The sequence below is a fragment of the Pinus tabuliformis genome, chromosome 2_1, assembly GCF_031772625.1.
Source record: "Pinus tabuliformis cultivar Carrire ecotype Pingquan chromosome 2_1, CPIR1, whole genome shotgun sequence".
NCBI lineage: Eukaryota > Viridiplantae > Streptophyta > Pinopsida > Pinales > Pinaceae > Pinus > Pinus tabuliformis.
Window position 1 is genome coordinate 630,029,846 of NC_142299.1, and position 18,358 is coordinate 630,048,203.

The window sequence follows — 18,358 nt, forward strand, 5'->3', positions numbered from 1 at the left end:
ATAGAAATCTAATCTACGAAAGCAATAGAAGTCTAATCTACGAAAGCGATAGAAATCTTAAACTAGGAAAGAAATGGAAATTTAATCTAGGAAAACATTGGAAATTTAATTTAGGATAACGAGCAAATCTAATCTATGAAAACATATAAAACTAATCTCTAAAAACATGTAAATATATGGAAAAAAAAAAAACATAAAAAACAAACTCACTTAATCAAATGTGATTCAATAATAAGGTTAACTATCACTATAGTTGTTTCGGACGTCAATGATCTAGATCAAATCCTAAATTAAGTGATCACTATAACGTAAATTATTTCTAAACTAAAAAATATTAGTGAATTGTTAAAGAATTGTTATGGCTTCAACAACTATAATGATTTTGGTTCAGAATGGGTGATTTCTTCTTTAATTTGATGGAAAATTCAAATTATTTCTCCTATCGTTATATTTGTTGGCCGCAACATGAAATTTGGGAAAGTAAATTTTAAATATCCAACCATATCTCCAAAATCTTATAGTGTTCTCAGTAAATTCTCACAATTATCCTAAATGGGTTCATTCTGAAAAAACCCATGTTTTACTTCTTTGAGCTATGTCTTAGTTTTTCTAGAAACCACATCAGAAGTTGACTACTAAAAAATTGCTGCTAATCTAGATCACCATCTTTGATCAAGTGTTGAAAGCTCACACTTGCAACACTAAGCAAAGTGATATTGTTGATTCGAAAAATAAACTAATTTAAAACATAAGATAACTAAACTACATACATTATAAAACTACATGAATTATAAAACGACTTCTTGTAAAAGAACAAGAATATAAAACTATAAACTAAATAACTCAAGAACTTCTGAAATGTTTTTTATTCCATCATAATTTGGTGTATGCTCCAAGAGTTCCTCCCTTTTGAATGGAAAAGAAACGAAAATCTATGCAAAAACTAATATAACTAATTAATAAATTTATATCCATAAATCTCTCCTAGATCACCAAATGTTTCATGTGGTTACAACCATGTGTTAATATCCATAGCAACCAATCAAAAAGCTCTAGGATTTAGATAAAAGCCCATCTAAAGGCTAAGGAATTTTTATATGACTCATGGAGTTTTTAAATGAAAAAATAATCATATTCTAAAAAGCATTTGAAAATATCCACATTTTAAATATGAAAACTATGATCATCTTGCTTTAGCTTCTCATAAATTTATATCCGCTAACAAAAAGTATATAGGTTTTACTAAATATGTACATGATCACATATTTTTTTGAAAAATGAGTACAGATGTCAAATAAATTTATAAAAATACATTTGTTACAATTATAGGGATAAAATTATTTGGTACATGCAATCAAAATTCAATAACAATTAGATCATGATAAGCATTATGGCATGTTTTGGGATTTCGGAAAAACCATGGTTCTAAAGTATTCCTATCATTATTTATTTGAGAGTTTAATTGGTTGATGAGGAACTTGAAATTAAGATTGGAATTTCAAAATTTGAGAGTTTAGTTATTTGGTGAGGAATTTGAAATTAAGATTTCCATGTTATTGTATTGCAAATTGTGATAGTTAAAATGGAATATTGAATAAAGTTGTTTGAATTTGATAATATTTTATTTATATTATTTTGAAAAATTATTTAAATAATTATATAAATGTAAATTAGTAAATATATTTGAAATTTAGCTTTCATAAAATTATTGATTCTTAAAAAAGATTGAAAACAAAGATCATAAAAAACAATAAAAAAAAAAAATATTTTATTTCACAATCTTAATAGATATATACAATTGCAAATACAATGAGAGTAATTACAAATATTATGTTAGATAAATATCATTTTTTTATATTGTAAACTTAAGTTGAAGCTTACTTATTAATAAAAAAGGAGGTACATTATGATTACATATTACCCAACAAGTTACCAACCCATCCAGAAGAACCATGTTAGTTGTAAAAAACACTAGTACCATAAAAAACTAGGATCCATCAGCAAGCAGGGCAAGAGTATACAACATAAAATAGTAACCAAGACCAAAAGCTCACTATTACTAAAGCCCACAGGGTGAGAGTAAATAGAGTATAGACAAAAAAAAGGAGCCTATGTGAATACCATCAATAAGTCAGCCAATTGCATGCAGCTGTAAAGACCTAAAGAGGAAAGTATCAAAGAGTTGCCACCAAACAAGAAAATCTAAGAACAATAACTATGGTACAATCTTGCCACAAGAACCCAAAATACCCATTAAATGCGCATAGATTAACTTGACCCTCTCATTGAAACTATCATTCGAACAAAAAACAACCAACATCCATCCATCGATAGTCAAAATGCAAAATAGCATGGTGAGAACTCCAGAAAGAGCCTGAGAATGAACATCACAATATACCATACCAACAAGAAGGGGAAGGCCACTAGATAGTTTGCATTTAGTAACAAAACATAGCAACCAAACTACAATCGATATAGTCAAAAAATGTCCTTGAACATGAGCTTCTAGAAGTTAATCATGATTTAAGGAGATAATGGTGAGATTTTACACATTGTCCATAGGATAGTCAATATAATCACGAGGATCAATAGGAGGGTTTGTGAGATCTCCAGACGCTGAATCTAAGACAAGAAAACCGTCAACTGGATCCATTCAAGAATCCAGATTATCAAGACATCATTGTTGATGACCTAGTATACACTTAATATCTTCCAATCTAGAGAACAAATTATAACTTTCAACCTGTTTATCTTTAAAAATGAAATGAAGCAAAGTGTCCATCTACTAGTGTTACAAAACAAGGGAATACAAAAAATGCAACCTTTTTTAATCTACATGGGTCTGGTATCCTCTTCAAAGTGAAACACGAAAACCGAAGCTTTGAATCCAAATGATAAGGATCCTCTTCACTCACTTTAGCCTCCAAGAGAAGAATTTCTCTACGAACTTCGAGAGGAACCAAATTGAAGAAGGTACTAACATAATCAAAAGAAAAAGGACAAGTACTTTTAAAACTAGTGGAGGTCATACCACCCCTCCTACTTTGCATTCTTGAATGAGGAGGCATGGTGCTAAATCAGAGAACATATCAGACAAGGAAAAATCCCTTGACCAACAAAGTAATGAGATGGGCACACAACTAAAGCTTGTTCACGTGAGTGCAAAACTAGAAAATCATCACCCTAATGCCACAATAGAAGGCTGAAGTCAGGTACATAGCCTAATTCCTTACAAGTAAGAGGCATACAACTCAAAAGTCCTCACCAAATCCTAAGCAAAATAAGGAAGAAAACAATATCTGACCGCCCTTTGCGAAAATAGTGGGCTACTCACCTCGAACAAGTTGAAAGCCAAGAATCAAGAACATTTCTAGGATAACCACCTAGAATTCTTGGACGCAATACCAAAGATTAATCAACAGAAATAACGTTGAGACTACACAAAAGAACAAATGCAAATGCACAAAAGAACAATATGTAAATGTAGGATAAAATCTAGATGCACCAAGGGAGTAAGCCAATTTAAACCCCACTAACAACCACAAAATAACAACCAAAGTACAATTCTCCAACACACCCATCAAAAGTTACACTACCTTGAAGAGAAATAGACCTAAAACAAAGAGTAAAGCAATTAATAAAAAATAAACCACAATATCTCACTTGCCAAAGCACACCATTTAAAACAAACACCACTGATATACAATAATTGAACACCTTGATAAAACCAACAATTATACCCACACCCCCAATTCCCCATTTGATATACAATAATTGAACACCTTGATAAGACCAACAACTATACCCACACCCCCACATAAGCACTAGCAACCACGACACCAGCTAAACCAAGGAGGAGGCCAAAGGAAAAGCAACCTCACCACCTTTCACACAAATTACGTACCCTTGACACAGAATATGAGCTTACATTTAATTGTGCAACATCGAATTACCGCTGCCCATTCTCTACCACGCATAATTAATTTACGCCATTTGTTAAGGGTCCACGCCTCACAAAGCACTCGCATTAATATTAGTGCTATCACCCCCGTCGTGTAAATAGACAAATACCATCACAAATACAATTGATGATGTGCGGCGAGAACACTTATTTTTGATCAATAAAAAAACGAAAACAATTACAAATACAATTGATGAGCTGCAGTGAAAACAATTACAACTACAATTGATGAGCTGCAGTGAGAACACTCATTTCGATAAATAAAAAAAAGTAGTGTCACGAAAACAACACTTATTTGATGAATATAAAAGAGTAGTCTCACGAAAACAACTACGAAGTACTCCTGCACTTCGTAATTAAAAAAAAAAAAAACAGAATCCCACTAATTCCACACAAAATAATGAAAACATAGAAAATCCATAAAGATCGAAAAAAGAATGTGGAATTCCACATAAAATAATAAAAAACGTAGAAAACCCATAAAGTTGATTGGAAAAGAAATTGTCTTATTCCACATAAAATAGTAAAAACCTAGAAAAATCATCCACATAAAATAATGAAAACATAGAAAATCCATAAAGATCGAAAAAAGAATGTGGAATTCCACATAAAATAATAAAAAACGTAGAAAACCCATAAAGTTGATTGGAAAAGAAATTGTCTTATTCCACATAAAATAATAAAAACCTAGAAAAATCATCCACATAAAATAATGAAAACATAGAAAATCCATAAAGATCGAAAAAAGAATGTGGAATTCCACATAAAATAATAAAAAACGTAGAAAACCCATAAAGTTGATTGGAAAAGAAATTGTCTTATTCCACATAAAATAATAAAAACCTAGAAAAATCAGAAAGATATTAAAAACTAAAAACTCCTTAAGATTGCAGAACGGCGCAGGTCGTCGAGCATTACATGAGACTGTAAAAGACAAACAATCTGGCTATAAGGCTATATAAGGAGACAATGTCTTCTCACTTTAGAGCAATGCGCTTCTGTTTGTCTCTAGGTCTGTCTCACCTATAACAAAAGTAGTGATCGATATTAGCCTCCAATATGGCAACTTATCTCGGGAGTGTTTTAATTCTATGGCTTGCTCTTGCGCTTTATGTTGTTTCCATCTGCGAAGGAGATGTTGGGGATATTGTTACCCAAGATTTCTTCAATGCATTATTATCTGCTGCTGATGATGTTGGGGATATTGTTACCCAAGATTTCTTCAATGCAATATTATCTGCTGCTGATGATAGTTGCGCAGGACAGAACTTCTATACATACAATGACTTCATCAATGCCGCCAATGCCTTTTCTGGCTTTGGCACAACTGGGACCGCTGATGACAACAAAAGAGAACTAGCTGCTTTCTTCGCCAACGCTGCTCACGTGACTGCCAGTACGTCTCACATACCTTGTCTTTCTATATATATATATATATTCTTTAGTATCATCTCTGAATTGGTTGTTTATTATTCTTTGGTATCATCTCTGAATTCGTTGTTTATCTGCGTTAACATATATAATGACTGATTGACAGGTTTATGCTATGTCGAGCAGATAAGCAAAAGCGACTATTGTGATTCCACCAATACGCAATATCCTTGCGCAACTGGAGAGCAATATTATGGGCGTGGACCCATTCAACTCTCATGGTATTTGTTTTTATATGATTTCCTAACAATTACAAGGGTCAACTGAAACTAATTACAAATCTTTTGAATCTTATGGTATTTAGGGAATTTGAATCTGTCCTGAATGTTGGGTTATTGACCATTTGAAGTTTTGTCGTGAGTGTATTTTCAGGAACTATAATTATGGTAAGGTTGGAAATTACTTGGGCTTCGATGGCCTGAATAACCCTGACATTGTAGCTCAGGATGATTCAATCTCATGGAAGACTGCTGTCTGGTTTTGGATGTTGGATAGCAATTGCCACTCTACTATTACATCCGGGCAAGGATTCGGGGCAACTATTCAAGCAATGCATTCCGGAGATTGCAATAGCTCTGGTGCAGTCTCCCGCGTGAAATATTACATCAATTACTGCAGCCAGTTTGGCGTAGATCCAGGAAGCGATCTTAGCTGTTAGGATTACTTACTTAGCTGCTGCCTCTTTATCTCCATCAAATAAATGTATTCAAAAGAGTTCGAAGAACCTACATTCTGTCGCAGCCAATAAACAGATTGAGGCTAAATATAATAGCTACTATTCGCGGAGTAAGTCTAAAGCTAATGTTGTTTCATATTTAAAATCCAAGAAGCTTATTCTACGTTATTTCCAAGGATATGTTGCCACCTAATATTGGTGGTTTTGTCAAATTAATATAGACAAAAATGCTCATATTTGGACTGCAGGACTCTTATTCTACATTATTACTATTTAAATGAAATATTGCCCATTAAATTGGTCGGTCGATTCATCATCAAAATGACCTATACATGATTTTTTTCCACACCATGATATTATTTATTTTATTTGTAAATAAATATAGAAGCAAAACATCTTTTCTCTCTTTATCAAAGCTATAAAGTACTTCAAATTCATTTTATTCGGATGTAATTACTTTATTTCAACGAATATATACCTTTGATTGAGAAATTTTAATTCGTAGCTGTATATATATATGATGATGAATTATTATCGTGGAAATTTCAGAGGTATGTTCAGCATGTATCTCTACCATGCCGTTGACGAGAGCGAAGGTTGTTGGGATATAGTATGAATATTTAAATAGTAAATTTATTTATGGTATATAAGTGTACTCTAGATGTTTTAGGTTTTGAGATTAGTTTTTAAATTTAAATATATTTTTTTTAAATTATAAAATTTATTTATAATAAAAAATTACTATTATATTATTAAATTTAAATGAAAACATTCAAACCGTTAAAATATACTCCTGATATATACGATTGAAATATTTAACGTCAAATATAACATAAAAAGTCATTTTAAAAACATTAATTAAAAAAAAAATTTATTATAGCGACTTTTTATAAGTAATTAATAAAAAAAAATATTATAGTGGAATATTTTAATATAAAGATGTTTTGAGGAAAAAAAAAAATTCCAGCTATTTTACATATTAAATAAAAATATTAATATTTTACTATTTTTAATAAACAATATTTTTGATATCATTTTTTATAATTTAAAATAAAATATGAATTTTTTTTTTTTATTTTAGCGAGTGAATAAAATATGTGAACATTTAAATTGCAATCTTTTATTTCAATAACCAAAGTGTAAAATTCTAAACTAAATTTAATTTTAGTTCATGCATAAATTATATATTTTCTTGACATTTTTTTTGTTGGTCAAATTTTTTATAATTTGTCAAATGATATAATAGATATTTATAAAGCTCATGGCTTTCTTGGCTTTGCTTTGATCAGGTTAGGTTGGCTAGTTAGAATAGCGATGCAAAAACTAAAAAGAAAATACCACTTTTTACATGATTGCTAGAGACAAGAAAGCTAGGTAAACTAGAAAACATGTAGAACAAGAAGACAATCAACGGTTAGTGTAGATCGAGGCGAAAAATCGGTGCATGAGCAGCACTCAAGGCCACAGAAGGACCAAGAACCCTATGAGCATAGAATTCCACATGAGTAAGGCACACCTTCAACTCCTGTAGATGTTCATTAGATCATCATTGGCTCTAGTGCAAGGACGTCAAGGAGTCCAGAATGTCCTACTAATTGTATTAAAGGCCATGTTAGAGTCGGTCTTGTAGCCCTCCATCAGCGATCAAAGCTCTTTGCATTTGCATTAGTAGGTGTCTCATCAGTGTCAATTTTTGCATTCCATTAGGCATGCCATAACCCTGATGGAGGAGCTGGTGTCTTTGTCCCCCTCTTGGCATTGCTGGATCAGGTCATTCTAGTTATTAAGCTCTTTCAAGCTTGTCTTGTCTTGTCTTGAGGTCAATTTCCTAGGTCTAGGGTTTTGGTCAAGTATGTTTACAAGGTCATGTTCTGAAGGTCAATAAGTGTTCAGCAAGCCAGAGGGATGATTGTAAAGATGTTTGTTCGAAGTTTTTATCTTGTACAGTTAATTTTCACCTTGGATTTAAAAACTCTGTTCTTAAAGCCAAGGTCATTTTTCAAATTTTTGTAAAAAGTGATGAAATTTCAAAAGACTTCAGCGGACAGTATGCAACCCTGGTCCCCTTGCCAAGATCCCTCAGATGATCTCCCTGCAAAAAGAATCAAGCCAAAGCACTAAATGAGTCAATTTCAGGACAAAGGAAACCAAAAAAGTCAGTTTTATAAAGTGTCAAAGAGAAACATTAGAAAGTGGGTTTGAGCATGAAATTTATTCAAATGAAACCTATAAAGACCCAATCTCCCTCCTTTTACTCTCATTGTGCATCCAAGACACTTGCAAGAGAGTTTGGGCGAGTGATTGAGTGAAAGGAGTGAAAGTTGAGCGAATTCGGGCGTTTGACAGGCGCGCGACCCGTCAGGCCAGGCGCGCGACCCGTCAGGCCAGGCGCGCGACCCGTCAGAGGAGCGCGACCCGTCAGAAGGGTTCCCGCAGTGTATTTTTATAACGGGCGCGACCCGTCAGGCCCGCGCGACCCGTTGGGTGAGGCGCGCGACCCGTCAGCGACCTCCCTTCCAAACCCTTTGCAAATTTGTTCAAGCACCCTCCAAATCATCAAATTGCTTGAGGTAGGTTCTCTAAACTTGGAAATGATTGCTGGTTATGCTTGAAGGACATCATGATTGTGTTTTTAATGATCAAATTTTGCAAGAGAAAACGCTCCATATGGCTGTATATTAAATTTGTAAAAATTTGCTAGGGTTTTATGCTGTTTCAATGGTTTTTCCCTTGTAATCATTTTTCCTCATTCCCATTTCATTTTCCTTGTATTTCCATGTAAATTTCCCTTTTAAATTTGTAAAGAAAACAAACCCTACCCCTTTTCCCTAAAAAATAAAAAATCAATCCCTAACCCTACCCCTCATAATACCCATGTAAACACATGTATTTAATATGCAGTGATGTTTGCAGTGTTTTTCCCTAAATTCCCTGTTGTATACATGTATTCCCATTTTCCTTTTAAAAAATGTCCCTCCCCTAACATTCCCCTCATGTTCCTTGTCCCCTTGAAACAACATATAAATCAGCATTTTACAGGCAGAAACAGCAGTACATTTTGTCCACTCTGCTCCTTAAACAATGTCAGAAACCGAAACCTATGAGTAGAGTGATGACCAGGCATCAGCTTCATAGATTGAGATACAGAGGAGGCCTAATAAGGGTGGAAAGGGTGGTCATCATAGGCGAGAGGAGCCCACCTCTTTGACAGGTTTACAAGCTTGTCCTATGGCAGTCTCATGTTTCCAGTACATGTCTTGCTATGAGTTTTGTGAGAGGATCTCTCGGATTCAACACCACAGAGAGTTGGCTCGCCTGTTTGTTTTACACTTGCATGATGGACATGTCAACCTTGCCAGGGTGGACTTTACATTGACACCTGAGGTGATTGCACAGGCTACAGGGATACCTAATGTTGGAGAGGTGTGGAATAAGTGCAAGGTGTTGGACAGTGTTCATTTTGAGCCTTTCGTTAGACCAGCACTCATGAGACACTTGACAGGAGTGTTTCCCTTCAGATTTCTCAGGAGTGAGTATGCTCCCATCATGAGGCTCATCATGCTCTATTTTACTTGTGAGGGCAGATTTTCACAGGTATATTCATACCATATTCGCCTCTTGATGCACTTCACCCGAGTGAGGATGATGAACATCCCTGTTTTCTTCTATCATAACATTGAGAAGATGGTGTCCATGATGCAGAGGAAGAGCCCGACACAGCAGTACAGGAGCCTTTACCATTATGGTTTGATTCAGCTAGTGGTATTACATCAGTTGGCTCAGCAGGGCATCTCATGGGAGGCGTTCATCTCTCGCGAGTTTTTCACAGCACCATCACCGCCACATCCTGAGGTTATTCATGAGGAGGGAGGACCATCACAGCAGCATGACATCCCCGTCACTAGACATGTCAGCTCTTCACCTTTGGTTACTTATCAGAGAGGCCAGAGGGCCTTATTTGCAGCAGCCAGGCGAGTACTTTCTCCATAGCATGTGGAAGGGGTCTCGCCTTCTTCATCGACTCAGCGAGTGTTATCTCCACATCAGGTGGAAGGGGCCTCGCTTTCTTCAGCAGCACAGGTACCAGGGAGGGGCAAGCAGCCCAAGATTGATGAGGGACCATCAGGTGTTCCGGATATAGAGCTTATTGATCTAGATGTCAGTTCTCCTAGCCGAGAGGAAAAGGAGATCATTCAGCACCTCAGAGCTGAAAATGATGCCTTGCAGAGGAGATTAGAAGGTGCACAATGGACAATCTCATACCTAGAGCAGTGCAACAAACAGTTGGAGGATGAGAAAACTCTTGATGAGTTGTGGAGGATTCGTAGTGACCGAGTCTTGAACCGAAGAAGACCTGGTGATCCATTGCCCGCTGATCGAGAGTCCATGCTCATCTAGGTAAATGCAAACTTGGAGAGGCTATTGGCTAAGGCCAACCAAGAGAAGAAATTGCTGAGGAACATGAAGAACCATTACTGGGCAAGAATGCATGTGTGCAAAGCAAAGATGAAAATGTTTCAAAGGCGGTTGACCAAGGCACTAAAACGGAGAAAAAGGCCCGATCGCCTTCATATCTTGGTCGAGGCTTCACTGAAGGACCAAGGCACTAAATAGCCCAGCCACAGCACAAATCCCAAGAAATTTTGAGAATTTTGGGTGAATTTTGGCATTTTCAGGAAATTTGCAGGTTTTTCCCATTAACAGGTCTCACCCCCCGCGCGACCCTTCATCATGGCAACTCCATTTTGAAAAAACTCAGCATTTCTATATTTTTCATGCAAAGTTACACATACTCATCAATGGACTTGAGATTTTATGAAGTTTTGGGCCTCCAGAAAGTAAAAAAACTAGCAAAAAATGACTTTCTGCCACTTTTTTGAGTTACAGAAAGCAGTCTTGGGAGATTTGATGTTTGACAAGGAAAATGAACTCCAAATTCAGAAATTACAGTTGGGTTGGAAAGTAGACTCATAGACCTTTCCAACAAGCCTACTCTTGCCCAATTTGGACACCTGCAAGTGCCCCAAAAGTGGCTCCAAAGGCGCGCTCCCTGTCAGGCAGATTTTTCGAAAATTCACTATACAGCTCAGAAAATCGCAGTTTGACCCTGTTTGACTTTTTGGGCTGGATTATGATCCTCTTTGATGTAATTATTGTACTTTTATGACACTTTTACTCTTATGTAACTCTTCTAGAAGATTCATTCATGAAAAGGGTGAAAATTAAATGAATGAATTGGTTTCCTAGCTTATAGAGGCAAGTTGTTTTGAATGCCTAGTTTGTAGTGCTTAGTTTAGAAGTGGTTGAAACAGCTCCTAGAAGGATGAGCTCGAACCCTAGAGGCAAGGGAAGAGGTTGGTTTACCTATATTATTTATTTTCTCAATCATTTTCAGGGACTGGAAGGTTGGACCCTTGAGGGAGAAGCTATCATTGTATTATTCACTGTATCTCTGCAATTTTTGCTTAAGGAAGACCAGGGTTTTGCAGTCCTCTTTGGGATTCTTGTGGACCTATGTGTTGATGGTGTGTTTCTCAATGTACTTGTAAGCTTGTTATGTGACTCATTTCCTTTCTTTTACTTCTGCACATTAAACAAATGAAGTGTTAAAGTAAGAATTCATGCTTGCCATGCTCTGCTTTTAAGTTTGTTTAATTTCAATGTTTTCTACTGTCTAAAGAGAATTCAAAGTTATTTTTTGCTCTCTTTAGCTCCTCACCTTTCATTCCTGACCATCCACCTCAATCAAAGGCATCAATACTATCTCCTACCTCGCCCCAAAGAACCCCCTGCAGAAACTTTGTCCAATCCCCGCACCCAAAATTGCCATCCCCTCAATTTGCCACCAAAACCCTAAAAACCCCAAATCAACCTTTTTGATCAGTTTACTAGCCTAAAATCAGTGTTACCCTATTGGTCATCTCATCTATTGAAGATTTTACCGAGATAGACCGGAGAGAGCCTTCTCCTGCCTCGTAGGGCTAGCTACGAGGCTAAATGGTTTGATGTTGCCTTGAGGTTTGCCTTTCTCAGCCTAAGGTGAAATTTCAAGCGCTAACAGGGCATTTAGGAACGCGACCACCTCATTTTTGTTGTCATATCACTGCTACCACATTTCCACTAAGGCGACTGATACACCTCTCAGCTACTTATCCAAGGACTCCATTATTGGTAGTTGCTCCACCTGACCAGATGACTGGGCCCGGTCTTGGGCCACCTCGTCCACCAATTCAATAGCCAAAACCCCATCTTCAACCGCTACTCCTCCCCAACCAAACCTTTCCCCTTCTTGGCCTTGAGGCCTTACTCCTCGTCGGGCTCTTCCATGTTGTCACAACATTACCACCAAACCACCACAACACCAGGAAGGGGACTCCGATGCAGGTCTAGCGGACAACCAACACCCACCCACTCCTTGCTCCAGCACCCATGTGAAAGAAAAACCAAGAAATAGCTCCAACTTACACAACTCTAGCTTACATGCCCAATACTTCAGGATTGTCCTTGCCCTAAAGGGTGGTGTGAATTATCACCAAGTCCATAAGAAGGAATCCCAAAGAAACCCCAATGACTAATATCAAACCTAATTCCTCCATCCCTATGCCTCGACTCAAATATTCACAGGAGAAAAGAACTCTCCAAGGGGAGGAACAAAGTAGAGCACACCAAACATATCCCTACCAGACAACCCAAGTAAAACTCAAACCAAATAGGAGGAACAACGCTTACCATGTCACCAGCAAAGTCTTGGTGGGTTAGCCAAAGACTGTGCTCCTCTAGTTGAACCAACACTACAAAAAATCTAACTCCCATTGCAAAATGGCACTTCGTTCTTTTACGAACCTTCTCCCTCGGATCCCACACTACTCTAATAGTCATCTGATCATACACATTCCATGGTGGATCCCACGATCCACTAGTAGCGTCCAAAACTGAGCTACCTAAACAAATGAGCATGCACATGTTGGCAACTTGTGCATACTTAGCGTCGATATTACCACCCTCTCTATCACTCATGCCAATAATCTAGTAATGTAAGAAACAACTTAGCACCTTAGGTTTATACCTTCTCTTCAACTTCTCGAAACTTCCATCATCCTGATGCCACTTGTCATGGATGCTCCACATCTTTAATTCACGCGACCTTCACATGGACAACATCCTCCTTGAGCTAGGCATCATACACTATGTTCACCACCCTCCATCAAGGTTATATTTTCTTGTCATCTACAAAGGTCTACTTGTTATTAATAATTATAATAATTATTAAAAATTATAATTATTGTTAGAAATTAATTTACGGACCAATGAAATACATAAAATATTATGGAAACAAAAATAGAGAAATGAATAAAACAAGAGAGACATAGATATACGTGGTTCACCCAATTTGGGCTACGTCCTTGGAGAAACAACTAGTCCTTCATTTTATATTATCCAACAAAATGAAGAGATGCAACCCACAACATATCCATTGTAATTTCCTCTTCGCTCTCACACATCCTCCTCTCTCTCTTGCTCAGAATAATAATGCATAGTCACAATAAAACTCCCTCATATAAATCGAGGGTTTCCTTCTAGGGAAAAAAACCCTAAATTAACATAACTTCTAACCGTCAGTTCATCTACCTAACAAGCGACCTAGATTGACTACGAAATTACAATATTTTACAAGGAATATTTTCATCTATTTTTAGTCGTTGCCCCCCCCTAATCACCGTTGATGGCTATCAGGTAGGCGACGTTGTCACCCTGTTTAGGAACTAGTGTCCAATGCGATTGAAACATATGAATCAAGAAGATAATTAGGCTCCACACCCAACAATTATTATATATGAATGATCTCATAATTTAATGTTAAAAAATAATTATTTTAAAATTAATGGCTATAAGTTTAGATTGTCATTCTTACTTCTAAGATTCATAAATTATGAAAGGGAAAAGGGGAATCACTATTGTTTATGAATGATTATATAGTTTAAGATTTGAAAACTAATATCTCTACATTTATGTTCTCATACTTCTATAATAAGTAAAGTATTAATCTAGATCCATCTTAACTTTGGATCTACCATGTGTCAATAGAGATCAAACCTCTTTTCACTCTAAACGAGGTTTGCAACTCACAAGATTCCCTCTTGACTCTTGGTAGATTCAAAGTTAAGATGGATTTAGGATGGTTTAATTATTAATTATAATTATAATCATTTTTTATTTTATTTTATTTTTACTTTTATGTAATTTGAGAGAGTCAAAATGGTTTAATTAATAATTATAATTTTTATAATTATTTATTTTATTTTATTATTGTTTGTTTTTATTTTTGTGTAATTTGACCAAATTAAAATGTTTACATACAAGATCTCTTACATAGTTTGAGAGTTGCTCTTATGATAATTTCACCACTTATGTGAGATAGTGAAAGGATGATCATCTAAGTTGGTGTGATTTGTTACATGTGAAGTTTTTAGATGGGATACAGATTAATTCATATCATATTGCTTGGATGGAGGCATATAAGGTTAAAAGGGATGAGAGGTTTGAGGCTTAGCTTCGGTTACTAGTTGGAGAGAATTTTCCTTCCCTATAAAACCTCCAAGCTATGAAAATTCCCTAAGGATTCAATCTTCAAGCCTTCACATCTAGGGCATGAGTTAGATAATTAGGCTAGTGATAAAAAATGTCTAAATATTATTTACAAAGTGGAAATAAGTGATATAGATAATTAATGAATGATGTCAATTATAAGTGAACATTAGACTAGTGATTTGGAAAAGTAATTCCTATAGAGGAATCATAAAATAAATTTTCACCCATGAAATGTGGGTTCAAATCACTTTATCATAGGTATTTTCATGAAAAAATATGTTGTTTTCCATTAAACATGATACACAAACATGGTACCACCCAAGGAAGTTGGTTTACACTTGGTGGTAAGAAACTAGGAAGGGTGGAACCTCTATTAATAATTTTCAAATGGATTTACCTTATTGATGACATTACAAGAAACATCCTAACTAATTATGTGCTAGGCCAAGAGGCTGGATCGCAAGCATAACCAAAACTATTTGTAGTTTCCCCTAGCCTGAGCACTAAACATTTAATGAAAGTTGTATATATTGAATAAAACAAGGTGATTCAAGGAAGATAAATACAACACATAAAAATATTTACAAATCAAGGATAAGAGGTAACCATGCTATTATATGACATTAAATTATCAATCCAAGCAAGTAAAATTGTGAAGTATACAACATTGTATATGGTAGGATTTTAGCTTTCAATTCTAATGGAAATAAATTACAATGAAAAAAATTTGTACTCTACGAAAGTGAGTAAATTGAAATGAAATGAAATATTAATCTATGAAAGCGATAGAAATCTAATTTAGGAAAGAAATGGAAATCTCATATAGTAAAGTGATAGAAATCTTAGTCTAGGAAATAAATGGAAATTTAATCTAGAAAAGCATTGGAATTTTAATCTATGAAAGTAGGAAAATATAATCAATGAAAACATATAAAATTATTCTATGAAATCATGTAAATATATGAAAACCAAAAGCATAAAAGAAATTCACTCAATCAAATGCAATTCAATAATCAAGCTAACTATCAATACAAATGTTTTAGACATCAATGATCTAAATCAAATCCTAAACTAAGTTATCACTATAACGTAAATTATTTCTTAACTAAAAGATATTAGAAAATTGTTAAACAAATGTGATGACTTCAAAAAATATATTGATTTAGGATTAGAATGAGTTATTTGTTCTTTAATTTGGTGGACAGTTCAAATTTATTCTTCTATTGTTACTTTTATTGGCCACAACATGAAATCTAGGAAAATAAATTTGAAATATCCAAGCATATCTCCAAAATTGTGCATCGTTTTTATTAAATTCTTGTGAATCTCCTAAAGGGTTCATTTTGTACAATACCCATTTTTTAGTTTTTTAGATTTGTCTTAGTTTTCCCAAAACCTATGTCAGAATTTGACTTCTTAGAAATTGCTAGATCACCATCTTTTATCAAGTGCTAAAGGCTCAAACTTACAATGCTAAGCAAAGTGCTACTACAATATGCAAAATAAACTAATCTAAAAATAAACAAAATAATCGAAACTAATTATATAACTACATCGTATAACAAAACAAGAATATAAAACTATAAATCAAATGACGCAAGAACTTATGAAATGTGTTTTATTCCATCATTATAGTTTAGATGTATGCTCCAAGAGTTTCCCCCTTTGAATAGAGAAGGAACACATATTTATATAAAAAATAAGATAACTAATTAATAAATGTCAATCCAAAAAATTGTCCTACATCCACAAATATCTTCTAGATCCACAAATGTCTCATGTGGTTACAACTGTGTTAATACCTATTAAGTAATATATCTACAAATCCTCTCACAAATATCTAAAATATTTGATAAAAAATCTTATCAAAACTTTCATGGTTCTTCTCCATCAAATGTGCTTGAATGATTATCTCAAATCTTCCTCGAATATTCAAGGGTTGAAGAGGATATTCAAATTTGAGGCTAAGTGGTGAAATATGGATTTTTTGGAGCTTTCACATATGCCTACAAACATCAAGAAACTCTTTCAACCTTTAGATATAAGTGCAAATGTGTTATTTTTCTGATATTTAATCATGAACTCACTCAAAATACTAAAACAAACACTTTCAAAATAGTAATTCTAAACCCATATATAATCACAATTTTTCTTTCTTAATGTAAGGTTATATGATAATGGAATATGATTAAAAGTGAAGGAAAAGAGTGCTAAAAATATGACGTTCTGGAAACCCAACATTTTCCCCCAACCAAATATGTTGCATGTCCTCATTGAAACATTCACTAATTCTCATAGGATGAAGTCATCTCAATTTATGTAGCCTTTTGTTTTCTTTTATGTAGAATTAAGGAGTGAAATATTTTGTTTTATCAACAAGTCATTTTGTGACTTTAGGTACATCTCCAAGATTTTCATCTTCTGAAAAGTCTTATTTAATTATTTCTTTTTCTAAAGAGCTTGTTATTGTGGAGTATTTTTTGAAATATATCTAAGTGGCAGCTCTTGTGGCTGGTTCTCTTATATGGAAACCATAAGTATTGCAAGTGTCGGTCCTTTTGTGGTAACACTTTTCTTTTACTCTTCTTCTTGCTACAAAAAATAATACTTCGAAATTAATTCAAAATGAAGACCCATTCATATATATATATCAACTGATCCTTGCTCATAATCTAAATCATTTCAAATCTGATTTGAAAATGAGATCTTAGATTAATATTAAGGTATTATAGGCTCATGTGCAAGATTTGCCTATATTACTTAGTGCAACGGATCGAAAAGATTGCAAATAATATAGACAATGAGCAGTTAGAGAACACAATAGACACACACACACATAACAAAGCAAATAATCAAGGAGTTCACCCAAAACTCTTGGGCTACGTCTCCTGGTCCAGCTTTCAGTGGTGACCTCTCTATTATGTCTTCAAGAGGAGTTTTTACAAATGTGGGCTCAAATTGAGTCTCAACACAACAGGAACAAACAACATGGTTTTGCTTGAATCCCTCAAGTCTTTCTGAGTACACATACTCTCCCTCTCACTCTCTATCTTTGTTTTTTCTTTGTCTCAGCACCACCTGTCCCTGTTTCTGACACTAAGTGGATTTTAAGCCTATCGAAATTTGTATGTTTGTTTTCCCATCCGGGCTCTCTAGCTCTCAGCCTCTGTCCGCTCAATTCCACTCTGAGCATTAACCAATCATGTTGTAATGTCTTCAGGTATGGTGGCCACCTGTTATGAAATGGAAAGGACCACTGGAGCATTAAAATCCCCAAAAATATCGTTTCTCTTTTTACACAAAGAAATACACAGAAACACTGTAAAATCTACTAAAATAAACGTCTATTGGACTTCAAATATTATTAATTCCACCTTAGACTCCATTGGTCCACCTTTGTGTTTCTATCGCAAGTCGCTAGTCACAGGTTCGTTTGTATTTGGGTTTATAATGAAAAACCCCAAATACATAGGAAAACTCGTCAAATGGCTGCATATCAGACTTCAAATATTATGTATTTGCATCTATAAATCCCATCAGGTCTAGTCATATCGCATGCCGCATCTCCTTCTAGGTCTCCAATCGTTGATTGCGCTGATCAGCCTTATTGGCTATTGGCACATCGTTATTGCATGATCATTGGCCTCTTGGTATCACCCCTTATATAGTTGCAATGCGATATTGTAATGTGATACATCACA

The 18,358-nt window shown here is 35.0% G+C and overlaps 1 protein-coding gene across 1 annotated transcript; it reads left to right on the plus strand.

Annotated features, from left to right (window-relative positions):
* The first annotated feature begins 4,967 nt into the window (after window positions 1–4,967).
* On the plus strand, window positions 4,968–6,309 carry LOC149202122 (endochitinase 4-like). Its single transcript, XM_089399902.1, has 3 exons — window positions 4,968–5,357; window positions 5,499–5,613; window positions 5,765–6,309. Exons 1-3 carry the CDS (start codon window positions 5,021–5,023, stop codon window positions 6,048–6,050), a joined length of 738 nt encoding a protein of 245 aa, XP_089256028.1. The 5' UTR covers window positions 4,968–5,020; the 3' UTR covers window positions 6,051–6,309.
* The last annotated feature ends 12,049 nt before the right edge of the window (window positions 6,310–18,358 follow it).

Bases quoted from the DNA above. Each gene is read 5' to 3' on its own strand.
- LOC149202122 (XM_089399902.1), top strand. From the start codon at position 5,021: ATGGCAACTTATCTCGGGAGTGTTTTAATTCTATGGCTTGCTCTTGCG. The intron at 5,358-5,498 runs GTACGTCTCACA...ACTGATTGACAG, and splicing joins CGCTGCTCACGTGACTGCCA to GTTTATGCTATGTCGAGCAG. The intron at 5,614-5,764 runs GTATTTGTTTTT...GTGTATTTTCAG, and splicing joins GGACCCATTCAACTCTCATG to GAACTATAATTATGGTAAGG.